This window comes from Odontesthes bonariensis, chromosome 21 (genome assembly GCF_027942865.1).
Source record: "Odontesthes bonariensis isolate fOdoBon6 chromosome 21, fOdoBon6.hap1, whole genome shotgun sequence".
Lineage (NCBI taxonomy): Eukaryota > Metazoa > Chordata > Actinopteri > Atheriniformes > Atherinopsidae > Odontesthes > Odontesthes bonariensis.
The window spans coordinates 19,586,207-19,613,703 of NC_134526.1; the positions used below are offsets into that span (position 1 = coordinate 19,586,207).

The 27,497-nt window shown below is 39.1% G+C and overlaps 1 protein-coding gene and 1 gene segment (V, D, J or C); both read right to left on the minus strand.

Moving 5' to 3' along the window:
* Positions 1–11,055: 11,055 nt before the first annotated feature.
* Positions 11,056–22,574, minus strand: LOC142371560 (uncharacterized). Its single transcript, XM_075454251.1, has 16 exons — positions 22,341–22,574; positions 15,100–15,223; positions 14,927–14,998; positions 14,444–14,815; positions 14,212–14,307; positions 13,895–14,124; positions 13,583–13,761; positions 13,406–13,493; positions 12,912–13,259; positions 12,701–12,818; positions 12,532–12,623; positions 12,325–12,439; positions 12,045–12,134; positions 11,794–11,955; positions 11,523–11,702; positions 11,056–11,428 (listed from the first exon to the last, which is right to left on the minus strand). The coding sequence occupies exons 1-16, from the start codon at positions 22,542–22,544 to the stop codon at positions 11,226–11,228; spliced, it is 2,673 nt and encodes an 890-aa protein (XP_075310366.1). The 5' UTR covers positions 22,545–22,574; the 3' UTR covers positions 11,056–11,225.
* Positions 22,575–27,051: 4,477 nt separating this feature from the next.
* On the minus strand, positions 27,052–27,497 carry LOC142371510 (immunoglobulin heavy variable 3-74-like). The segment is given in 2 exon segments: positions 27,052–27,359; positions 27,455–27,497. Coding segments are annotated over 2 exon segments (351 nt in total).

Genomic DNA, 27,497 nt, shown 5'->3' on the forward strand with positions numbered 1-27,497 from the left:
AATACCGGGGGGTTTTGTCTCTGTCAAAGAGAAACACACCTGATCTGAACAACATTTCTTCACCTTACTTTTTCAAGACTACTAAATGTAATTATTTGAAAATGCAGTAAAGTTTTTCAATGAAACAACCAGAAGTCAGGGTAAACTTTTAATGATGCGAGGCTTCAGCTCAGCTGTAGGTGGAGATGTGGGCCGCTGGTTCAGGGAGCAGCAGTGGGTAAGACAGGTTGGCACAGCTGTAAACTGTTTAACCACCTTCTCTGTCATAATCTGCAGTAGTATGCTGAGGCCCCAAGAACACACTCAAGAGCTGAGGCGGCAACGTGTTGAGCCACATTACTGACTCTGTCATCTCAAAAGTATTAAAATATCACCTCTTATTTATACTAAAACACAGTTGGTGTGTGTGTGTGTGTGTGTGTGTGTGTGGCCAGAAGAAAACTTCGGAGAAGCTAAAAGTGCTATCAAACACTATTTAAGTAAGTCACTTTGTACAAAAATCCCACAAGTGACGATATAGTAGCCAAACGTTAAAGAAAAAGAAAAGAAATCTGATTTTCATTACCAGCTTTTGATAAGCATATCATCATCGCTTAAATAGCCAATCTGCTACATTTTTTTTCCACAAAACTTCTCATTCAAACATTACATTAATTTACAGCCTAATTTACATCAGCACTGCTTGTTTTTACGACGAATAAAAGCAACATCCAAAGACTTTTACATCAGATTACCAAGAAGTTCAGTCTCCATGGAGACAAAACCGCAAGCCCATAAAAGCATAGTGTCTCCTGTCACAAGTCCTTGTAGTTTGGGATTACTTTGTCACATATGACAGACAATGATTACTCATGCAGTGACTTAGACATTTTTTTGTTTTACACCGTGAAACATTTAATACAATTTAAATAGGTCGGTGGGAAACATGAGAGATGAAAACATTTCCACAAACAGAATACGTAATGTTCACAGTCTCCTGCACTCACTGTGTTTAAACCAAACGGTGCTGGTTTTATTTTGAGTGTGTTTACAATGATGAATGAAAAAATGAACTCGTGATGAGTTCTTGTACAGTGTTTTCTCTCGTTTGTATCACTGTGACTCTCGAGCACAGTAATAAACAGCAGAATCCTCCGTGGTCAAACTGTTCATCTGCAGATACACCTGCTGTCTGCTGTTGTCTCTGGAGATGGTAAACCGGCCTTTCACTGACTGAGAGTAGTAGATGCTACCACTGCTATCGCTGATAGTAGCAAGGAACTCCAGTCCTTTTCCAGCTGCCTGTCTGATCCAAGCATTCCAGTAATGGCTACTAAACCCTGCATATGTGCAGGTCAGTTTGTGGGATTCTCCAGGCCTTTTAACCGCTGGTTCAGACTCAGTCAGCGTTTGGCCGTCAGTACCTGCACACATACAACACATTAGCTACTGGGAAGCAGACATTCTGTCTTATTTATGAATTTATGATAAGATATGCTGTCCTTACCAGCCCAGTTAACTGAGAGGAAGAGAAAACCAATCACAACCTCAGGTCTGATCATTGTAAAAGCCACTTGTCAGACTCCAGTCTACAGTGTGTATGTCAGGGATTGAGTACATTTCTGAAACTTTCTAACGTATATCTAAAAATGGAAGAGATCAGACTTTGCATTAACTCCTCCTCCTCATAGAGAACAACCCAGTCTCACAGCAAAGCGTGTAATACCTACGTTGGTCCACGGGGGAAAACGTGGTATATTCACGATAAAGGCTCTAAAATTGTGACATACTTACGTTTAATGTGGCCATTCATTTACATTGGCCTCGGCACTGGTCACGTGACCGTCAAGTTTCCCCCCGGTAAAAACAAAAAGAATGGCGGACACTCCTTACATTTTCTGTGGAAAATGTAATATTTTGAGCTACCATCCACATTTACATACATTTAGATGACATTTCTGACGAGAAGTTTGCATTGTATTTTCATAATCTTCTATCAGAGAATGTAGACGACCTTCCTTTTATTAGTTTCTACGAAGATTTTAGCATCTCTTTAGAAAATCGTTGCAATGCAACGATTTGCACCGTTGTTAAGGTGGTTGCTATGGACGCTGCTATCTCTGCTCGGCCACCTAGTTGCATGTTATCTAATGATTTGTATTTGTTAATTATATTATTTGATGTAAACGTTTAATGAGGGGTCCCGGATAACAAACGAGAAAAATATTTAAAAAGCATATTAAAATATAGCTACGCCAAATCTGTATGCCGCATGCGCGAGCGGATCAGGCACAGTACGGCAACACAACTTGGACAATACATATTAGCTGGGGCTCATGGTGGTTGCTATGGACGCTGCTATGGCTGCTAGGTCACCTCGTTGCATATTGTCTGATGATTTGTATTTGTTAATGATATTATTTGCTGTAAACATTTAATGAGGGGTCGTACATCTAATCCCGGATAACAAACGAGAAATATTTTAAAAGATCATTAAGAGATAGCTGCACCATATCTGTATTACGCATGCGCAAGCAGGTCAAGTCTATCAGTTTGTCGCTGTCAATAAAGTTGAAAAAAAAAAAGTTTAAAAAGGCCCCGCAGCTGGCTCACTATTGTATTTTAAACAGGTAAACACCGTGTTAGGTACAATGAGTAGGCCAGAGGACGACGATGAGTTATTTCTATAACAAACAAGAAAAATATTTAAAAAGCATATTAAAATATAGCTACACCAAATCTGTATGCCGCATGCGCGAGCGGATCACCTATGGTCACGTGACGGTCAAGTTCCTGTGAAAACGTGGTATATTCACGATAAAGGCTCTAAAATTGTGACATACTTACGTTTAATGTGGCCATTCATTTACATTGTCCAAGGCATTGGTCACGTGACCGTCAAGTTCCCCCCGGTAAAAACAAAAAGAATGGCGGACACTCCTTACATTTTCTGTGGAAAATGTAATATTTTGAGCTACCATCCACATTTACATGCATTTAGATGACATTTCTGGCGAGAAGTTTGCATTATTTTTTCATAACCCTCTATCATATAATGTAGACAACCTTCCTTTTATTAGTTTATACGAAGATTTTAGTGCCTATTCAGAAAATCGTTGCAATGCAACGATTTGTACCGTTGTTATGGTGGTTGCTATGGACTCTGCTATCGCTGCTAGGCCACCTCGTTGCACATTGCAAATTGTCTTATTTGTTAATGATATTATTTGCTGTAAACGTTTAGAGGGGTCGTACATCTAATCCCGGATAACAAAGGAGAAATATTGAAAAAGCACATTAAAATATAGCTACACCATATCTGAATGCTGCATGCGCAACTCAACTAGGACAATACATATTAACAAAGGCTCATGAAAAGGAACAAGAATATTATTTTCTGTGTAATTATGCTTGACTTCTATTGTGTCATACTAACATGCATTCTTACATGTTTTACTGTTTTTATGGGAACAACATAAGTTTTAGCAGTTCACATACATAGCCTACAAAACATAAGACATAAGTCTTATTTAATATAAAAATGTCTCTACATTTTCCATAAATAACAACAACAATAACAACATGGGGGCAACTGAACATTTATTTCAATCAGTGAACATAATAAGACATAATAACATAATGAAGACATTTATGTGATATATATATATGTTTATTGTTTTGTGTGTTCCTTGGCTACCCACTCCAAGGGCCAGGTCTTCCCACTGTGAGAAAGATGGAGATTTGTTTCTTACATCAGCATTGAATGAAATTCAAAACATGTCAATGAGAAGAACATTTTTGAGTGAAATATTTTACATGGATTCAGTAACCTGATTACTGTAGCTGACATTATTATGAAAGTTTGATTCAGGAGTTAACATACACTGTTTTGATGCTTCAACTGTTAGCATTATCATTATTCTCATAATTGTTCTATTTCTTTGGTAATATTTGAGACGATAAAATAAAATGAAGAGACAGCCAACATACCACATAGAACAGGGCTCCCACTCCACAAGTTCCATTGGTTTTCCCTAGAAAGTATTAAAACATATCTACCATTAGAAAGTTAACATGTGCTCAGATGACAAATTTTTTTATATATATATATATATATTTATAAAGTGCATATAGAGAAGTAATGACCAGTGATCTTAGTTTTTATTGTATAGTGTGATGGCATGTGACAGGAAAGATTTCCTGTATCTGTCCCCTTCAACATATTTCACCTCATGTTATGAGAAAACAAACCTTTAGTCTTTTGTGGTTTACGACCCTCTTGACAGGATAATAATGTTCTCCACCAGACATCCTATGGCTGCATTCTAAAAGAGAAAAATAAAGTATACAGTTACAATGTTTTGCATGTTAATTTTAACCCTCTTGCCAAAAATAAATAAAGTCGGACAAAGTGGATGAAATGCCTAAAATGTTAAAAATGCCAAGAAACTGGGTTGTAATTTTTCACTTTAACATGACATTGTGTATGGGTTCCCACAGGGTTTCTTACTGGGTTATCTTCTTTTCTACATTTAATACATGTTTTCCCTTACCAAAATTATCAGAGAAAGTAACATTAACTGCCATAATTGGGGGTCCTAGCAGCGAAGCTGCAGGAACCCATTGAGTTAGTAGCTTTTCCTATTATTATTAATCCGTTTCTGCTGCAATTGAAGTCTATGGCAGCCCCATGAACGCAATGGTAAAAAGTTGTGAAATTTGGCACACGTAATCAGCTAAGTGCCAAAGCCAATATCAAGAATTTTCATGCCCCAAGAGCTTACTCTCTAGCGCCACCAACACGCCAAAGTTCAAAGTGCATTCAGCCTAATAACTTTGGACTACTTGGTCCAAATTTCACAAATGAGGCATCGTTGGAATCCTTGGATCATAACGAGTCCAACGCACCCTATGACGTCAATTTGCGTATACTTAGATTTTCCGCCATTTTGAATTTTATCAAAAAGCTTAAAAAAGCATTTCAGGTCACAGAGATTGTCCAAGTATCACGAAACTTGGCACATAGACTCTTAAGACCAAGCCGCACAAAAGTTATCGTGTGGAATTTTTAATTAGGCTTCCATTTTTCCTTAAAAGCCAATCAAACTTGAGGTTGACGCCCCCAAACCGGAAGTGAGGTCATATCTTGGCAACCATTTGATATCATGACGTCAAACTTATCACACAGACTCAAGACTGCTAAGGTAAGAGGCCCAAGAAGTTTGGTGACGTTCGGCCTATAGGTGGCGCTATATGTAGCAGAAATGCATTTTTGCTCATATCTTTGGACCCCTTGGTCCAAATTTCACAAATGAGGTATCAATAGAATCCCTGGATAAGGTCGAGGTCAACACACTTAATGACGTCATTTGCGCCATCTTGGATTGTCCGCCATTTTGAATTTAATCAAAAACCTTCAAAACGCATTTCAGGCCACTAAGATTGTCCAATCTCCACGAGACTTGGCACATAGAATCTTCAGACCAAGCCGCACATAAGTTATCATGTGGATTTTTTTATTTAACTTCCGTGTAACCGCGGCAGCCAATCAAACTCCATGCCGACGCGCAAATGGGACATTTGGCCGTATCTCTGCGATGCATTGATGTATCGATGCCAAACTTGGTGCATGGACTCACGACGCCTTCCTGAGCAGCCCAAGCCTTGCCTATTGGGCCATTCTGCTAGGACCCCCACATTGCTGCTTGCAGCTATATTTATGTTTATGTTTATGTTTATGCATTTAGTAGACGCTTTTATCCAAAGCGACTTTCAATTGAAAGATATATAACATTACAACTAATATCAAATCTAACAATAAGCTACATAGAAGGAAACCACAAGTCAGATTCTGTCAGAAGTGACAGTGTAGAGATAGAGTGCAGGTATAGAGGGAAGTACAGAAAGATAAAAGTGCAGTAGATGGAGTAGGGAAGTACAGGGTAAGTGCTAGGATAGGAGATGCTCTCTGAAGAGCTGGGTCTTCAAGAGTTTCTTAAAGATATTCAGGGATGCTCCTGTTCTGGTAGCGCTCAGTAGGTCATTCCACCATCGTGGAACGACACATGAAAAGAGTCTGGATTGTCTTAAGCGTGGTGTAGGTACTGCTAGACGACAATCCTGTGACAACTGGAGTGACCGAGTTGTGACATAAGCCTTTGCAAGAGCATTCAAGTAGATGGGAGCCGTTCCATTAAGGAGTCTGTAGGCTAACATCAGTGACTTGAATTTGATGCGGGCGGCTAAGGGTAGCCAGTGGAGTTCAATGAACAGAGGGGTGACGTGTGCTCTTTTCCGCTGTTCGAAGACCAGACGCGCTGCCACGTTCTGGACCATCTGCAGCGGTTTCACAGCAGAGGCTGGGAGACCAGTTAGGAGAGCATTGCTGTAATCAAAGTGGGAGATGACCATGGCCTGCACCAGCAGCTGGGTGGTTTGGAAGTTTGGATGCAGATGCTGTGGTGTATGGTTGGTTTGGCTGAAGAGACAAGCAGTTCGGTTTTAGAGAGGTTTAGTTGGAGGTGATGGGCTTTCATCCATTTTGATTTGTCAGAGAGACAGTCTGAGATTTCTGCTGAGACTGTGTGGTCATCAGGTGGGAATGACAGATGGAGCTGGGTATCGTCAGCATAACTTTGGTATGAGATTATACCAATGAAAAGCACTTTCGCAATTTCCACTTGTGGGATTTATAAAGTATTCTTATAACAAGCCACTAATTAATAAATATTAATTGCTTACCTCTGGCTCTGAGGGTGCTGGTGGATGGCCGGATGGCGGAGCTGGTGGATTGCTGGACAGCGGGGCTGGTGGATGGCTGAACGGCGGGGCTGGTGGATGGATGGATGGCGGGGCTGGTGGATGGCCGGACAGCTGGGCTGGTGGATGGCTGAACGGCGGGGCTGGTGGATGGATGGACGGCTAAGCTGGTGGATGGCCGGACAGCTGGGCTGGTGGATGGATGGACAGCTGGGCTGGTGGATGGATGGACAGCTGGGCTGGTGGATGGATGGACAGCTGGGCTGGTGGATGGCTGGACAGCGGGACTGGTGGATGGCTGGACAGCTAGGCTGGTGGATAGCTGAACGGCGGGGCTGGTGGATGGCTGAACGGCGGGGCTGGTGGATGGATGGACGGCGGGGCTGGTGGATGGCCGGACAGCTGGGCTGGTGGATGGCTGGACAGCTAGGCTGGTGGATGGCTGGACGGCGGGGCTGGTGGTGGTGAGGCTGGGGGATGGTTGCTGGTCAGTCCAACCTCAATGAAACCAAAACACAATTTAATTCATTTTTCAATAGTAGTAGACCCTATATTGCCTGCAATATAGATTTAGAAAGTCCTCCCCATGTCTGCGTCTGTTTTCTCCGGGTACTCTGGTTTCCTGTCACAGTCCAAAGACATGCAGCTTAGGCTAACTGGTAACTCTAAACTGCCTGTAGAATGGTTGTCTGTCTCAATGTGTCAGCCCTCCAATAAAGCAGCAACTTGTCTAAGGTGTACCCCGTCCTCTTCCACTGACAGCTGTGATGGGCCCCAGCAACTCCTGAGATCCACTAACCATAAGCAGTTACAAATAATGTATGTATATATATATTTTGAAAGACCCTTGCTCAAATTTCTACTTTTAATGTATATGTATCACCTACAATCTGCCCCACAATACTTCTGAGCACAGATTGTCACTAAAGAGGTACTTTTATATTCCTCCACCTGAAGAGATTTTTCTGCACGTAAGTAAAATGTGAGATTATTACACAACCGACTCATCATCTCAGTCTAGGTGTGACTGAGGCTGAAATATGCAAAACACAACCTCATTCTCAATTCAGCTTCTCAATCTCAACAATGATGCTTTTTGTCCAACATATCAGAAGCAGCAGTGTTGAAATTTCACAGCCCTCAATGAGAAAGTAAATGTTGTACCTTGTGTGCTATTACCATTTTTATGTTGGAAAACCATGTTAAAATAAGTATTAAGGTACATAATAAAATAACAGCCTAGACTCCATTATAAATGTCTTTTATCCATAAGTGTGGAAAATGAAAATAGCTGTCTGATCATCAGGCATAAAGTATTCATGAGATTTTGTAGTACTCTGATATGTTGATAATTAAAGGTATCAGTGATACAGTTCATGGGCTTACCTTTAACTACCACCTCAAATAAGGCCTTAATCCTGTCTAGGCACTGCACAGCCTGGTTGGACAGCTGCCACTTTGGGTGCAGGATATTTGCAAACCAGGTGTCAGGCTTTTTGCCTGGTTTGCCGACCATAACGATGGCCTTGTACCCCAGTGCATGTAACTTTTCAACCTAGGTATCAAAAAAGTAAATTAAAATCTCATACAGAAATATCACAAGCATGAATTAAACACAGAGACATGCAACACATACCAAAATTGATGCCTCATCCATGACATGTGAGGTGGTTCTATTCTTCCTTTGTTTTTTAAGCCAGTCCTCTTTTTTTGCCTCAAATATTTTTAATTTTTTTTCAAGTCTTTGCCTTTTAGGCTGTACCACCTGGCAAGACTTGCATGTCTTGGCAGCCACAGGAATGACTGCATTGCAGCTAGTGCAGATGGTTGTGGTTGACCCTCTTGGCATTTTTTACCTGGAATATGAAGCAATATTTATATTTTAGCAACCAGAGCCATGTTCTTAGCAGCCTTATCAGTGTAATTAAGATAAGGTAAGATATCAATATTATATCAATATATCTAGATAGATATTAAATCAACTATAACAGTAGCCTGCTTACATGAGGTAGGATGGATAGACAGTTGTTATCAATAGGGTTTATATTGCATGTTAATTAGTGTAAATTGCACATTGCTGATAAAAAATGCACATTACTGTCCAAAGTTGTATGTTGCATACTACTAATTAAGAAATAGAAAAACAGTGATAGTATTGCACAAATTAAGATGTATACTACATCTTAGTATTAAGAAGAAAAAACAGTAGTAATGTTGCACTGTGTTACTATTGCAATTCCTGTTACAGTACTAGGACAACATTTACAAAAAATAATTTACATCATTTTTGCCACATTCTTAGCTCACTGTAATTATATTTAATAAAAATATATTCACACTACATTTAATATCTGTAACTTACCTGTCCAGCTTCAGCTATACTGCCGTGTGAAGAGCGCGTACAATCGTAAATTAGCGCCAATATGTTCACGACCCGCCTTATTAGGCCTCTGATTGGCTGACTGTGATCTGTAACCAATCACCTACACAGATAACCAGGGCAGTAGCCGATCAAAAGCAAAGACTGGCGCGTGGTAAATCAGCTGACTTCCCACCCCGAACTATTATGTGGACTACGTTTTTATATTCTGACAATCCAAATATGTTTACACTAACGCCCCTTCTGTAAACATCTAACTATAGGGACAGCGGAATTTTGTTTAATAGTTCTCTTTATCACACAAGCATATAAAGTAAGTAAATAGAAGTTTATAAAGTTAAGAGCAGCATACAAAATAAAGTGAAATACACGTGGATGTGGGTTAGGGATGGATGTAAAGTGCAGATTGTCAGGTGCAAGTCCAGCTCATGCTTTCAGCAGAACATATAAAGCTTTGGGGATGTCATTCTGTTCATGGCCTGATGTCCCTGAACCTGCCCGAGGGGAGTGTGCTTAAACGACATTGTCCAGGGGGTGAACAGTCAGACCTGATCTTTTTGGCTCTGTTTCTCAGCTGGGCTGAGTAGATTTGTTCAAAGTACGGAAGAGGGACACTAATGATCTTAGATGCACTCTTATTGACCCGCTGCCTGTCCTTTCTCTCCTCTGAGGTGCAGCTGGGGAACCACACCATGCATCCATAGCCCAGGTCACTTTCTATGGTCCACTGGTAGAAGTTAGTGAGGAATCTGTGGGAGCCCAGTTTTTCTGAGGGTACACTGTAGGAAGAGTCTCTGCTGGGCCTTCTTCAACACTTCTCTGGTGTTCACTTCCCATATCAGGTCCCCTGAGAGGTGAACATATGTACCTGAAACTCCCCATCTGTTTCACTTCCAGTGATCACCAGACTGGCATGTGTTGTGTCCCTGTTGTTATGGAATTTTATGTCCTTAGGTTACATGAGGTCACGTGTGGGCCTTGAGGTCCTTGGCAGTATTTATTGTTTGGCTTTGACTGGAAACAACAGGTGCCAGTCTATCTCAACACTGTGGTGGCCAGAGTTGAAAAGAGCGGTTGCCGCCTTCTTAGACATAATAGAAAACTGGCCGTTGACGTTCACATTGGCGTAAACCAGGGATGTCCACATGTTGTGGATGTTTAATCTGATGGTTAATCTGAATCATGTGTGTTGAAGTAGGGAAACATCTAAAACCTGCAGGACAGCGGCCCTCGAGGACCGACTTTGGACTAAACAGACGGTAGTGTCTCCAGATTACAATATGCTGACAATAACACCTGCAAGGGAAAAAAAAAACAACACTCTTTGGCCTAATTCTGGGCGTAAAGTATTTGTGGTGTTATCTTGGGGTTTAAAGTATCCACCAGCATGAGTTGGGCAGAATGTGAGAATGACTCAGGCTTCTGATGTACTGTGTCTCCAATTCTCTTTGTCAAAGTGTTAATATTACAGCATAAGACAGAGGCTCCTGACCTTACCATTCAGCAATTTCTCCACAACACCTGTGTTTTATTAAGTCTTTGATAAGCTCCTTTGTCTTGGTGTTGAGAAGCAAGTGATTGTTCTGACACCAGGATGTGAGGGCTTGGACCTCCTCCCTGTCTTGTTGGTTCTCATCCCCACCACAGCTGTGTCATCTGCAAATTTGTATATTAAGTGTTATGAGTGAAAAGTGAGTATAAGAACGCTGGTTATGGGACCAGGCCTACCGACAGTAAAGCTGTACTGAATACCTGATCCATTTGTTTTTGTTACACGTCATAAAGAGACGCAACAGCCTCCTGTGATTCCACATAAGATTAAGAAGTGTGATTCCCACATATGCAACTGTATTTGGGGACTGTATTTTATATTAGTTTATCTGCATCTCATATTTACAGTATATATATTTATATAATGTCATAGTGGAAGAAAATGTCACGATAGTGCAAATTTAAGTCATTTATTTTATATATGCACATCTTTTAACATCATACAGTATGCACAAACTGTATAACAAATCCACACATTTGGAGTGGAGAGCAGGTTTGTGTGGGCTCTGCAGGTACAGAGTGTTTTCCAGACTTGAACAGAGCGCAAAGATGGCCGTCATAACTCTTCATCCGTTGATGAGCTACTGTCCAAGTTTTCTTCCCCGGAGGAAGACTCATCTAAAGACACCATGTGCTGTCCCAGAATGCGCTGATATGTTGTGCGGGCTGCAGTCTGCTGAGCTTGAATTTTGCACAGTCTTCGTTTCAATACGCAGAGTAGTCCCTCACGTCCACTCTCTGTCAATGCTGCAGTACTGCCTAAGATTATTTGATAGCAAATATTAAAGGAACTTGTTAGTTTTATCATTACAAATAATCATTAAAAATATTTAAAAAAAGCATATATACATACTTTGACCTGTGATTCCTTCAGAGAGCTGGGAGGAAAGCGTTTCAATCGTTCCAGCCATGCTCCGCATGTACTCCCAGTGCTGCTTGATTTCACGAACCACAATTACCGCTTCTTCTTCAAGTCTATTCAGCAGCATTACCTTGTCAAAAACTTTTTTTTTCTGGCACATATCACCGTGACCTGCAATTCATCACATCAAACACGTTAGCAATTATAGAAAGGTTTTATGGTTTGTGCATGAGCAATCTTACACACTCAGTGTCTTACTTACATTCCCAAGGCCAGGAGAAGTTGTCTTCAACCAAGAACTCATCAGGAGGAGGGAGTTTGTCAGCATCACCCACAACAGTGTTGTAGTCAACAATGGCATCATCCAAAGCTTTCTTTTCTGCAGCAATCTTTTTTCTAAGTATATGCCTCCGCTTACTGCCAACTGAAGGATGAAACAAAATGATTGCGTGAAATTATAAATTTACAAGGTAATAAATAATTAAAAAACAAAAATAGCCTTTATAGTCTCACCAGTCTGACGATAGAGCTGAAACTTGCGCTGCTTGATGCTCAAATATAGTCCTTCGATGGTCTTCTGCCTATCATTTTGAACAGTTGCTCCTTGTGAAGACAAGTAAAGTTGTGACAGAGTTCAGTGACAGAGGCAAAATTTATTCAGTACAAGCAACATTGTCAGAACCATAAATAAATGTGAAAAAACAAAACAATTTCAATTGATGTCATTTACAATTAGTGAGTTCCAGCAGAGTTCTGTAAATAAGCATAATGAACAATCTTCTCCCCGTACTACCTGTGGTCCACTGCTGAACATCACACACCCATTGCTGTACTGCGTCTTCATGTATAGACAACTCGGTAGTGAGTTTTTGAAGGTCCTTCGTTGCGTCTGCAATCCTCTGTACAGTCTGTCAAAAACAAATGCATTGTATAATTTTCTCCAAAAAAACACATTTTTTTTAAATTAAAAAAAAAAAAAAAAAAAAAGTCAATACCATACCTTGATGTATCTTTTAGCCAATGTCCAGTCAAGGTTTTCTGCCTTCCTCTTGTTCCAGCCACTTGCTTGGATCGTTAGCATGTCTGTGCGAACTTGACAAACAAACCACATTAGGCCAAGAAACCAGAAACTAAACAAATTACACAATTTAGATGAAAAGATTATTTACCTGCTTTTGCCATGAACTTAGAACATATGGCTGCTCGAGAAAGGAAACTGTTGACTTGTTCTACTTCCTCTCCCATGGTTGTACCTGCTCCTTCTTGGTTACGTCCTCCCCACTTCAACTACAAAACATTTAATGAATTGTTACACTTTGAAAAAACACAAGACTGGGGGATTTATAGGGGGTATTATAAAAACAATTTGTCAATAATTACCTCACACATCCATGAATGTGCTTTAGCATGCATAATTGAAAGAAATGGGCGCATGTTCAACAGGTCTTGTAGCTCTGGACAGAAACGGACAACCCTCTCCAGATATGGCCAGTATTTGCAGACTACGTCAGAGCAAAAAAACTTCACAGTCGGTGATGCCAACTGTTTCTGAAGATATAACGGGTACGCAAATATTTCACCACGGAACATATTCAGTCCTTTGAGCAAGACCCCATGACGGCAGACCGCAACTTCAACACCTTCCTCATCCAATTTGCTTGCCGACTTGCTTGCAGACTCTCGTGCTGCCACCCATTGACCTGTACCACAAGTCCCTTTTGCAGGATTCTAAAAAGAGATGAAAGCAGATATATGTAGATAAACTCAAACTGTATGAATAAAGCTGTAAATGTCAATGTTGTGGTCATAGTAAATAAAAATTGTAAGTAGACTGCAAGTGTTTATCAAAATTTAAAAATAAAATGTAAATTTACATGTTTGGTTGTCCCATGGATGTAGTCAACAAAGGAGGACACTTCGGCATCCTTGGCCAGAAACACACCATCGAAAAATCCATCAGGTCTTAAAAAAAACAAAAAACAAAATAGAAAGGATTAAAATGACAATTACAGTAGCACTGTAGAATTTATATGGAACAGAATTCTACACACCCCGGTTGGCTCTTGAAGCGGTAAAGTTTCCGATTTCCATCCACTGCAACAGCAAGCATGGAGGGTGTGCATGCAGGACACTGAAAGTGCTGCACCTGAGACAGCCTTTCCACTTCGTATTTGGCATAGGTCCATTCCAGAAATGACTTCTGCATAGTATCCCCACATATCTTGCCGCTCTAAAAGCAAAACATAAAGGGAATGGGGACAGGGTATATCTGTTCTCTGACCCTGGATTCTGCATTCAATTCCAATAAGCCTGCACCACCTCAGCAAACTTGGTTGTTTTCTTGAACAACATCTTGTACTCACCCGACCAAAGACTTTTGTGCGATGGTCTAGCATGCTAACAAAAGCTTGCCGTGACATTCCTGGGGCAGTGATCTTGAGATCCTCGTATGTACTGAACAAATCCACAGTGTACAAAGTGTCAAAATTGGATGTGGCTGGCCAATAACCACCATCAACCAGATCACCCATGTCCACTGACAAGGACTTTCCACAGGGGCAGCTGACACGTGGGAGGGACAGATTGTAACGGCCTGAATATCAAAAGAAAAGTTATTCCAAAACACAAGGAATATAAAAAGTTGATACTGTATGAAAAGACTATTTTGGAAAATCCTTACCATTCATTCCAATCAAAATTACTTGCTTTCCTGGGGAAACACTCATTTGCCCAGTAGAACAATCACAGTGAGGATGCATGATTGGTAAGACGTACTCTAGGAATGAAATAAGAACATTTCACATTATAAATAATTGGAAAATAAGGGTGTTCTTTCAGGGTGATATAACTTAATATTGTATTTAACACATTTTAATTACAAAATAGCCTATATAGTTATTAACAATGGTTACCTTTTTCATGGTAGGAGAATTTTCCTCCCTCATCTTCCTTGATGTATGTGGAAGGTGACAATGGCCTAAAAAAACCCTCCATCATAGATGTTCTGTTATGGAGTGCCATAGACTCATGTGTTGTAACATCACATGCAGTACAGTAACGTGGTCTTGGCAAACAATCTCTGCATGTCACTACTGCAAGCTTTTGTCCACAGTGTTGGCATAATCCCTGTTTAGGCCTCTCTGATGATAACATATGGTTAACCATAAAGGGCCTTAACATAGTCCACTTTTGCAAGGTTGAACTTTGCCTTTCCTTCCACTGTGATGAGACGGGTTCTTCAGCAGGACATCCCAAGAGATCTTGTACTTCTTGGATAAGGGAGTCTAAAAGACAAAGGAGAAAATCTGCTGTAAAGTAAGGTTCAATGTAGCTAAGCACAACAAGTGAAGAAAAAAAAAAAAAAAAAAACAAGTAGGGAGAAGAAGAAAAGTAACCTAAGTTTTGGATGGTCTCCGTCTCTTGTCCATATGTCGAAGAACAGGAAGGTTCTGTGCTCCCAGATGTCACTGCGAAAGTATAATGATTCATTTTGTAATTAATCATATATATATATATATATAGATAGTATAAAAAAAATATAATAACAATTAGCTTGAAGACCACCAACCAGTGACTTGTCCCCGTTTCCGTTTCTCCCCAGTCCTCTGTCTTTTATGGAGAGGTTGGCCGTCCTCGTCTTCCTCAAGCCAAACAACCTTTTCTGTCCGAGTTTCAGACTCTTTACTTTGACTCTGACGTGAAACACACCACTTTAATATCAGGCAATAGCAGCATCCGTATGAACAGGCAACTGTAAAAAAAAAAATGTTCCATACATACAAATTTCTGGCGAGACATTTAATATTACATAATAACAACTTCAAATTGCCTCCAGGGGTGTCAAACTCATTGTCAACGAGGGCCACAGCAGCATAATGGTTGTGAGAATTTATTATGTATTCAACTTACAAATGTTACATATGCATTTACATAGATGTAAAAATAAATGTTCAGTTTGAAACCCACATTACTTGAATCAGTGTTCAAAATATTTAAGCAAATAAAGAAAAATATGTGACGTTCAATCGGATTGGATCTGCACCCTTTGACAAATAGTTGGTGGTCAAGGATTATGGGTAGTGTAGGCCTTTCCGCCATCCAAAAATACGAATAAAAAACTTTATCAGAATCGATGGAGAAAAAATAAAAAATTCTGAGGGCAACAATAATCTATCTTATTATTGAATTATCAGTGAAACTTTGACACGTTTGTGTTGAGAAATGTTGTGATATCATTAAAAGAAATCCTTAAAATAGTGAGAAAAATACTTCCGGGGCAGAGGTTCCTCGGTTTACCAATCAGATATAAGCTCAGTGTGGTGCATCGAGATTTTTTCCCAGAGCCGTAAACCGGAAGTCAAAGGAGACGGTAGCTGTGTTCGAAACCGCCTACTACATACTTTTTTTTTTTTTAATTCAAATGTCACATAGACAAAACAATGACATACTCAGAAGTAAACAATTATAATTTTTAACTTTACATATTTACACCTCCACATATAGAAAAACAACTTGAAGGATCTTAAATGCCCAAGATAAAAAATAAATAAATAAAATAAAAAAGGGGGATAATAAAAAATAAATGAATAAAATAAATAACTTCTAAACAGTTACAAGAGGTCAGGACAGGTTAAGATCTTCTATGAGTGTGTATAATTTATTTGCATGGGGATTATTTATATGTTTCAAACATTTTTGTAATGAGGATATATTATTTTTTAATGCAAGCCATGAAGGTGGGGATTTGGCATATCGACACTTGTGAATATAAAATTTTGTGATGATGATGAGGTTATTTATTAAGAACTCTGTTTTCTTATCTTTGAGGATTACGCCTACTTGGATATCTTGAAAAGACCAAAAATCTGTGCTCATGGAACTGGATGATAATAAGTCATGTAGAGATTTCCACAAATTTTGGACAGTCTCACATTCATAAAATAGGTGTTCTGTTGTTTCCAAATTTATTTTGCAGTTATAACAGTTTTCTACAACAAATTTAAATCTTCTTTTTAAAAATTCATTTGAGGGATAGATGTTGTTTATACTTTTGAAATGAACTTCTTTACATTTTGGAGGAACTGGGAATTTTAAGTATTTTGTCCGAATATTTGATTTTTCACATTTGTTATAATTTCTAAGAATGAATGAGCTTCTTGCTATACCTGGGTATAAGGTGTTTACTGAATACTGTCTTAAAAATTTATTATTACATTTATCACTTACTAGGTCCAAATCATCTAATTTTATTTTATGTAAATTTGGAGTTGGAATGATCAAGATATTGTTCTTTACGGATTGGATAAGGGCTTGTGGGATATTATGTATAACTTTCCTATAAGTCGCACTGGAACAACACAAGCTATTTTTAGCATTAAAATAATTCAATTCAAGAATGTTTCCATTATCATCCATTATGTGTCTAACAGACCAAATTTGTTTAGTCATCCAGTCTTCCATAAACACAGATTTCCTTCCACTCAATATTACCCGATTATTCCACAATGGTACATTATGAGGGCTGAAATTATGCTTGAACATCAGTTTCCAATTTAACAAAAGCTGTTGATGAAATTTGGATAATTTTATGGGCAGTTTTGAAATTTCAAAATCACAGACTAAGAGAAAATCAATGCCTCCAACTTTCTTAAAAACAAGAGAAGGTAGCGAGAACCATATCTCATCATGATTTCTTAAAAAAGAACGAAGCCATTTGATCTTCAATATACCATTCATAATTTCAAAATCAATTGCTTTTAAGCCACCATCCTCATAATCCTTTATCAAATCTCCATTTTTGATGTAGTGATGCTTATTTTTCCATATGAAATTAAAGTTCATTCTATTGATTTCTTTTATAATTCTAGGTGGGATGGCGAGGGAGTATGCTGGATAAATCAATCTGGATAATGATTCAACCTTGGTTAACATGGTTCTACCGAATAGCGTTAAGTCTCTTTGTAGCCAATTATTTAAAGTTTTTTTGCACTTGTCAATAGTATTTTGAATATTCTTTTTTTCACTAACTTCTTCACATTTAGTTATCCAAATCCCTAGATATCTGGTCTCCTTTTTGACAGGCATATCATACAACGAAGAATCAGAACAGTCATGGATACTCATGAGTTCACATTTGTCCAGATTCAGGTGCAAACCTGAGGCCTGAGAAAAAATTTTTATTGTTTCTAAGGCTAATGGGATTTGATCCTTATTTCTTAAAAATATAGTTGTATCATCAGCAAGCTGACTTATAATCAATTTGTGGTTGTTTATGTCTAACCCTTCAATATTTGAATTTAAAACAGTAATAGCTAGTAGTTCAGTGGCTATAATGAATAAAAGAGGTGAAATGCTGCAACCCTGCCTGATGCCTCTTTCTACCCTGAATCTGGAACATGTACCTTCTGAGAGAGAAACACAGCTGTTAACATCAGTGTGTAACATTGTAATCATATCAAGAAATACTTTACCAAACCCAAAATGTTTAAGTGTGTTAATAATGAAAGCATGTTCAATTGAGTCAAATGCTTTGCGGAAGTCCAGGAACATCATAAAACCATCATCCTTAATTAGATGATTGTAATCAATAAGATCCAGAACCAGACGGATATTATTATGGATCGACCTTCCTTTGAGGAATCCTGATTGTGTTGGGCTAATTATTTTAGAGATACCGGTTTTTAATCTTGTAGCCAAAACTTTTGTAAATATCTTGTAGTCCGTATTTAATAGTGTTATAGGTCTAAGGTTGTTTAAATTTTTTTTATCTTTTCCAGGTTTTGGAATCAATTTTATTACCCCTTGTTTCATTGTTTCCATAAGCTCTTTTTGATTAATGCATTCAACTAAAGCTTGAGACAGTAAGAATTTGATATCTTCCCAAAAGTGTTTATAGAAGTTTGTTGTTATTCCATCCGGCCCTGGTGATCGATCAGAAGCCATGTTTTTAATAGCAAGATCAAATTCATTGATAGTCAAATTTTCGTCACAAATATCTTTAAAGTTATCATCAATTACCGGAATTAAATTCTTGATTTTGTCAAAAAAGGATGTGACATTTTGCTCTGAGTACGAGGATTTGTAAAGGTTACTATAAAACTTAAAAACTTCATTTGAAATGCGTTTAGGATCTGTGCATTCTTCTCCATTGATCAATAAACTACAGATTGAATTATGTTCTTGTCTGCGTTTTTCAAGGTTGCAAAAATAGGCTGTGTTTTTTTCCCCTTCTTCTATCCATCTGGCTCTGGACCTCACATAGGCACCCTTGGCTTTATTCAAGTACATCACATCCAATTGGCATTGCAGGTTATTAATTCTTTCTTTTTCTTCCTCAGTCCAATCTAACTTGCTATAAAGAGTCATAAGTTCTTTAACCACATTTGTTTCTTCTTCTCTCTTTTGTTGGTTTAGTTTTTTACTAAATGAGATTGAGAATTTTCTAATACTAAATTTGAGAAATTCCCATTTAGATATTGATGTGCTAATGTTGTCATCATTTTTAATATCCAAAATTAGTTTTTTAATAGAGTTACAGTATTCCAAATTCCTTAGCAATTGGGAATTAAATTTCCAATAATCTTTAAATTTATTACTTGGATCTTTGTTTTTTAGTCTCAGATTAATAGTACAATGGTCACTCAAAGGACAATTAGAGATCATCGTCTCTGTAACATGCTGTGAAATTGAATAAGATATCAACCAATAATCGATGCGTGATCTAATTTGACCATTGGGTTTGTACCAAGTAAATTGTTTGATATCTTTATTCAAGGTTCTCCAGATATCTATCAAATTGTTGCTGTTAGTAAAGTTTTCTATGATAGGGTTTTTACACTCTCTTAAAAGTCTTGAAGGCCATCTATCCATCCATTCATCAGGGGTTAGATTAAAATCACCTCCAACCACTATATGATCAGTAGGAAAATTTGTATTAAGTTCTCTTATGACTGTTGATATCTCATGTAACAAACATTTATTATTTTGATCACTATTGTACCCATAGATATTAACTAGAATAATGAGGATGTTATCAATATTCAAAACACAAGCAACCCAATGTCCATCCTTATCCACCTTGTTACACAGGATCTTACCAGGGCATCTGTTGAAACAAATGGCAACTCCAGCTGAACGGTTTGTGCCATGACTGAAAAGGATTTTGTCACCCCATTGTTGTGACCAAAACTTGACATCAGATTCATTAGAATGAGTTTCCTGGAGAAAGATGCAGTTTGCTTGTTGCCCCTTGCAGAACAAAAAAAACAGCTTTACGCTTAATTGAGTCTTTAAGTCCCCTTGTATTGAAAGAAAAAAAAGAAATGTCAGTTTTCAACTGGAACACAGAACACATTAACAAAGTTTAAGAAAAGTTTAGGGAGGTGGAGTAAAAAAACCTTGAGATTAAAGTCCCATTTTCAGGAATGATCCACATTGTATTCAATTCACCTTCATATATCAGCCCACATCGGGAGTCTCAACCGTAATGCGCTTGCCTTCTATGAAACCAAATGGGCCCCTGAAGCCCGCAGCTTTGCCTTCCTTCCTTGCCTGGTCGATTCTGGGCCACATTGCTTGTCTGTACTTCCAGTCCTCTTGGGTCAGGTCTTCAGCAAAGCGGATTCCTTCATCTTTACACACAGGAGAAGCTCTTGTACGCCTCCAGATGTCATCTCTCACTGTACGTCTCACAAACAGGATGATAATTGGTCGAAACCTGTTCTCCGTCGCACGCCCCACTCTATGAACAATGTCAACTGCTTCGTCCATTTTCGTCTTCAGGTCTGGTGCAATTTTTCCCAGAAGCTCAACCACCTCTGCTCTGATGTTTTCATTCACTTTCTCTTTTTTTCCTTTGATTCGAAGGCACCATCTTCTTTTGTATCTTTCTTGATTCAGCACACGACCTTTCATGTCTTCATTATCTTTTGTGAGTGATTCGACCTGTTTTTCCAGGTGTTGTATTTTTGTTTTGCACTCTGTTAACTCCTCTGAATTGAACTGCACCGACTTAGCAATAGCAGCCAGCATGGTGCTATGTTGTTGCATTTGTTTGCTAACTTCCTCCATGCGGTCGTCAACACGTTTTCCAAGAGTGGCAATAGCATTAATTATGGATTCGGTAGAAGATTTAAGTTCGTTTTCCTGAGACGTACCTTTCGCTTTCTTCTCCATTTGTGCTTTTTCTGGAGTGTCGGGGGTTGTCGAGTTTCTGTCACGTTTGTTGTTGCTAGCGCCAGCGCTAGCCGTTTCCATCGGAGCTGAGTAGTCATGTTCATTACTGACTGCGAGTTGGAGGTTTTTCGCTGCCGAAGGTTTCTCACTGTTGTTTTTTTCCATGTTCGGGCTGATTTTTTTCGTTTTAACTGGAAATAAAGTGGATTGTATAAGTTCAAAAACTGTTACATCAGGACTTTAGTTGGAGCTCAGACGGATGCGACTATTCAGATCGCCATCTTGCCGGAACTCCGCCTACTACATACTTGCAAACGGCATACTCATTCGATCAGACAGTATGCTGTATAGTGCTACTAAAGCTAGCCGCAGCGAGTAACGCACTTCCGGTTATTTTCACAATAAAATACCCGTTGCCTTTTATCATAGGGAAAGCCATTACGATACAATTGGTGCTTTTGTTTTGAAACAGGAAGTGAACCTACCCTCGTAACTAGCATAGATATGGTAGCCGGTAGCTAGCTTGAAACTGCCGTTTTGACAGGAAATGACGATCGGCAACGTCACGTTGCGTTGCATCCTGGGTAGTTTGAGTATGAGTAGTAATCTCATGATGCATACCCAACATTTAGGAGAATCTAGTATGCATCAGGGAAATTAAACGTTAAAGTTAGTAGGAGTAGTAGGCGGTTTCGAACACAGCCGGTATTACCGTTGTTGTAGCAGAAAAAAAAAAACATCTCGAGCATGCGCAGAACGCAATGTCCAATTCACCACGTGCTTCACTAGTCTAAAATCACGTTAAAGCTATGGTAGGTAATCCTAGAGAGCTAGCAAGAGAGCTAGCAAGATTCGAAAGTGTCCACTCCTCTAAGCTCCACCCCCCCCTCCCCATTCCGTCAGTGCTTCATCCAAAGCCGGTGGAACCGCATGCGCACATGGAGCAGGGAGCCGGCAGAGGGGGGCGTAGGCAGAAAGCAGAGGCATCTGATTGGTTTTTTGTAGGCGACCAATCCGAGATCAGCGTCCCGCTGATCTCGGATTGGTCAGCTTTTTCTCAGTCCTGCAGCTGCCACAGAGGTCTGATTATTTTCGTCCCTTTTTCTAAATACATCTTGTGTAGATTTCTCTCAGGATAGACGGACCATTTCACCCAGTATTACAAAATGTGTTTCTGAACAGGATTACCTACCATGCCTTTAAGTGTGACTAAACCAAGTTATCTCGGTGTCTTAATCCGACCACGAGTAACAATATCCGCAATTTCTCTTCAGATTAAGGTGTATACATCCATTTAATAACTCATTCTTATTGTAATTCAGCCCTTAATCCGAATTTTACAGTGCCCTGTAACTCCACTGAGTATGCGCAATTATCAAACGCCTAGGGGCGTCCAGAGTTTTGCCTTTGTCGATCCTGGCTTCTAGCTTCGCTGACCACACACGCCTCATTTCCTCTGATAAATGTATTTTTTGGCAGTCTATAAAACTCCAAAATGTTTTGAACGGTCTGACCGAGTACCCCCAAAATGGCGACTGCCGAATTGATGACAAAAACTCAGGTAGAAATTCAGTAAAAAACTCGGCACCCACATTTCTTAAGAAAGGAACATATCAAAGAAGATATTTTTCTTACCTCACACTCTCCCAAAAGCATGTCGGCAAGAAATAACTCATCGTCGTCCTCTGGCCTACTCATTGTACCTAACACGGTGTTTACCTGTTTAAAATACAAGAGTGAGCCAGCCAGCTGCGGGGCCCTTTTAACCTTTTTTTTTTCTTTTTTTTTTTTCAACTTTATTGACAGCGACAAACTGATAGACTTGACCTGCTTGCGCATGCGTTATACAGATATGGTGTAGCTATCTCTTAATGATCTTTTAAAATATTTCTCGTTTGTTATCCGGGATTAGATGTACGACCCCTCATTAAATGTTTACAGCAAATAATATCATTAACAAATACAAATAATCAGACAATATGCAACGAGGTGGCCTAGCAGCCATAGCAGCGTCCATAGCAACCACCATGAGCCCCAGCTAATATGTATTGTCCAAGTTGTGTTGCCGTACTGTACCTGATCCGCTCGCGCATGCGGCATACAGATTTGGCGTAGCTATATTTTAATATGCTTTTTAAATATTTTTCTCGTTTGTTATCCGGGACCCCTCATTAAACGTTTACATCAAATAATATAATTAACAAATACAAATCATTAGATAACATGCAACTAGGTGGCCGAGCAGAGATAGCAGCGTCCATAGCAACCACCTTAACAACGGTGCAAATCGTTGCATTGCAACGATTTTCTAAAGAGATGCTAAAATCTTCGTAGAAACTAATAAAAGGAAGGTCGTCTACATTCTCTGATAGAAGATTATGAAAATACAATGCAAACTTCTCGTCAGAAATGTCATCTAAATGTATGTCAATGTGGATGGTAGCTCAAAATATTACATTTTCCACAGAAAATGCAAGGAGTGTCCGCCATTCTTTTTGTTTTTACCGGGGGGAAACTTGACGGTCACGTGACCAGTGCCGAGGCCAATGTAAATGAATGGCCACATTAAACGTAAGTATGTCACAATTTTAGAGCCTTTATCGTGAATATACCACGTTTTCCCCCGTGGACCAACGTAGGTATTACACGCTTTGCTGTGAGACTGGGTTGGGTTTTTCTCACTGACTGTATTGTCACATAAATTCAAGTGATATATGTATTATTATCTCTTCAATCAAAAGTTCTGTTCACATGATCGAAGCCTGCTCAAATAAAAAAAATGCTTCTGTTAACATCAGAATTAATAATGTTAGGTTAAATTTTAGGTACAGAAGATGAAAACACACTTTTCTCAGAGAGCTAGTCTGGAACTCCTTAGAAGTCTGAGGGCTCCTCCTCTGGTGGCTTCATGCAACAAATGTTCAGCCTGAGGGGTTTTTGTTCAGGTCTCCTGATGCTTTGTGTTACTGTGGGTCTCTGGCACAGTAATACACAGCAGTGTCTTCAGGCTGCACATTCTGTCCATTTAGAGTCACTGTGTTGCTGGAAGAATGCAAGTTCACACTGAACTTGTTCTTCAGGGAATCCTTGTAGTAGGTGGTTTGTCCAACACGTGCACTGATTATGAATTCCAGCCCTTTCCCTGCAGGCTGTCTGATCCAAGCTGTGTGGTAGCTGCCCACAGAATAAGAGACCTGACAGCTGATGGTCAGCTGTTGACCTGGCTGGACAGTCACAGAGGCTGGCTGTGTCAGCTGTTCACACTTTACACCTGTGGAGGAAAACATGTCGAATAGTAATTCAGTAACTGTGGTGAACAGCCAGTGTGATGTGATCATACTGTCAGTGTCTCTGCCTCAGTGAGACTCACAGCATCCAGCAGCCAGCAGCAGCAGCAGAGCTACAGAGAACATGTTGGTGTTGAAGGTGATCTGATGGGAGCTTCTCTTCTTCTGCTGTAACTGACAGCGTGACATCGAGTGATTATATTAGACTTCTGGGAAGTTGACTTTGCATCTGGAGAGCCACAAAAAAGATGGACATCCTGTCACAGACAATACAAATTTTGTTGTGAGCCTTTACTTTGGTACATATTAAAAGAACAATCATTTAAAACACCTTTTTGAGTTTGCATTTTCACTTATTTCTTATAATTTCAAACCAAACTTAATATTTGACTAAATACATAAGTTGTTTGCCGTGTCATAATTAGCCATGTGTGCATTCTAAATTTAAGTTCTTTTGTGTAAGTTCGGCAGATCATTGCTGAACGTGATCTTGTCTCAATAACATTTTTTTGTTTTATGTGTTTATTCAGAATGTGGAATTATCATTTATTTTTGGTTCAGACACAGTCTGACCATGACCCACTACTGTGACTTCATAATCTTTCTTTTTTCATCATTCTTTTGTGAAAAAAATCCATTGTTTTTACCTCCTCACTTATTTGACAGGGCGATAAAAACAACCACAAATTCAAGTCCGATCATCGTCAAAGCCATTTGTGTCTGTGTCCAGATACAGTGTGTATGTTAGTTATACGGTGTGTTTTAAACTCTCTCATACGTAAATGTAAACGTATGTAAAGATGGAAGCAATCAGCTCGTCAGGTTCCAAAGAGAAACATATCTCATCCAAATTCCTGCAATCTTTCATGGGTTCATTGTTTTATATTATCATTACACAGTATACACAGTATTTTGTCTCAGTTTACAGAGACAAAGATAAACTATTTAAGTGTCTTTATTTCAGTCTCATGGATATTCACATTATTCTGACAGGATGTTTTGTTTGTTTGCGGAATTTTATAAAACTATATCATACATAGATGAAGTTGTGAATTGTGGATTAATCAGCAATGACTGACTGAGTGTCTTTTATTACATTGAGAGAAAAAAAGGTGAATTTATTAATTGATTATTTATATAAGTTATTGTCACATGGTCAGTATGTATAATGCATGCTTGACTTGCATTCAAAATAATTACTTGTCTAAGAGCTCCTCCTCTGGTGGAAAAGTAAAGATACAAGTGTTCAAGCTTTCAGGGGTTTTTGTTCAGGTCTCCTGATGCTTTCTGTTACTGTGGGTCTCTGGCACAGTAATACACAGCAGTGTCTTCAGGCTGCATATTCTGTCCATTTAGAGTCACTGTGTTGCTGGAAGAGTCTAAGTCGATACTGAACTTGCTCTTTAGTGAATCTTTGTAGTATGTGCTATATCCGATGTGCGCGCTACCAATCCACTCCAGTCCTTTTCCTGCAGGCTGTCTGATCCAAGCTGTCCTCCAGCTACTCACAGAATAAGAGACCTGACAGCTGATGGTCAGCTGCTGACCTGGCTGCACAGTCACAGAGGCTGGCTGTGTCAGCTGTTCACACTTTACACCTGTAGAAGAAAACATGTTGAATAGTAATTCAGTAACTGTGGTGAACAGTCAGTGTGGTGTGATCATACTGTCAGTGTTTCTGCCTCAGTGAGACTCACAGCATCCAGCAGCCAGCAGCAGCAGCAGAGCTACAGAGAACATGTTGGTGTTGAAGGTGATCTGATGGGAGCTTCTCTTCTTCTGCTGTAACTGAAAGCGTGACATCAAGTCTTTATATCACTATGTCAATTTGCATAACATCAAACTTGTCTTTCAAACAGCATGCAGCAATTCTTTTCTGGGAGAATTTATGATATTAATATGAAATTCATTCTGGGATTGTGTAAGGAAGAGACAATATCAGTTTGAATCAATATAATTCATAATTTATTAGAAGTAATTTGCTGAGGTTTTGTGCAGACTGGATCCCTCCTGTGTGACTGTGGATTGACATGCAAACAAACTTCCTCAGAAAAGTATATCCCACAGAATTAATTCCTTTTCTTCAATCTTATTTATATGTTTAGATAAATTAGGTTACATCTAAGTTTTACATCAATCTTCTTTCTTAAAGAAAAACAAACATAACAAATATGCATTGAGATCTTGATTATTGATATTTTTTAGTATAAATGACATATTCTTCTGACTAATTTATTACATTAGACATCGTCTTTCTTTGTATCCTTCATATTTTTAAGACATCATTGTACACCTGCAGTTATAAACCATTTTCAGAAATATCTACAAGTATAGATAGAATCCACTTAGTTCTAATTTATTAAAACTCAGCGCTCAGTAACAAGTGTAGTTTTTGGGTCATTGTTCTGAGCATTAGAATATGGGTCTTTGCCCGCCTGTAAGTTATTCTGAGGTTAACTGTCAGATATTTTTGTAAAGCCTTTCCAACTACCTTCTGTCCATGGCACAGTAATACACAGCAGAGTCCTCTGGTTGTAGCTTGGACAGTCTCAAATAAACACCGTGCTGTTGCTGTCATCTCTAGTTATTTCATTATGTCCTCTCACTCTGCTGGCATCAGGGTTACGACTCAAATCAGACCTACCTACTCCTATCCATCCCAGTGCTTTCCTGCAGACTGTGTTAGGCCTGCAACTGAATAACTCAGCATCCAGAGACAAAAATAAACTATTTAAGTATCTTTATTTCAGTCTCAAATTCACTTTAATTAGTCTGACACAATGTTTTGTTTGTTTGCAGAATTTTATAAAACTATATCATTAATAGATCAAGTTCTAAATTAATCAGCAATCATGATTGACTGAAACTCTTTTATTACATTGAGAACAAAAAAAGGGAATTTTAAAGTTATTGTCACATGTGTAGTATTATATGATGCATGCATGACTTTTAACATTCAAAATAATTACTTGTCTAAGAGCTCCTCCTCTGGTGGATAAGTAATGATACAAGTGTTCAAGCTTTTAGGGGTTTTTGTTCAGGTTTCCTGATGCTTTCTGTTACTGTGGGTCTCTGGCACAGTAATACACAGCAGTGTCTTCAGGCTGCACATTCTGTCCATTTAGAGTCACTGTGTTGCTGGAAGAGTCAGCGTTGATACTGAACTTATTCTTTAGAGAATCTTTGTAGGCTGAGGTACATCCACTACATGCTCTACCAATCCATTCCAGTCCTTTCCCGGCAGGCTGTCTGATCCAGTGTGTCCAGTAGCTGCTGAGAGAATAAGAGACCTGACAGGTGATGGTCAGACGTTGGCCTGGCTGTACAGTCACAGAGGCTGGTTGTGTCAGCTGTTCACACTTTACACCTGAAGAAGAAAACATGCTGGGTATCAGTTTAAGAACATTAACAGCCAGTGTGGTGTGATCATACTGTCAGTGTCTCTGCCTCAGTGAGACTCACAGCATCCAGCAGCCAGCAGCAGCAGCAGAGCTACAGAGAACAT

Bases quoted from the DNA above. Each gene is read 5' to 3' on its own strand.
- LOC142371560 (XM_075454251.1), bottom strand. From the start codon at position 22,544: ATGCGCAAGCAGGTCAAGTCTATCAGTTTGTCGCTGTCAATAAAGTTG. The intron at 15,224-22,340 runs GTAAGAAAAATA...GTTTCACGTCAG, and splicing joins TGCTTTTGGGAGAGTGTGAG to AGTCAAAGTAAAGAGTCTGA. The intron at 11,956-12,044 runs GTGAGACTATAA...TTCATCCTTCAG, and splicing joins TCAGCTCTATCGTCAGACTG to TTGGCAGTAAGCGGAGGCAT.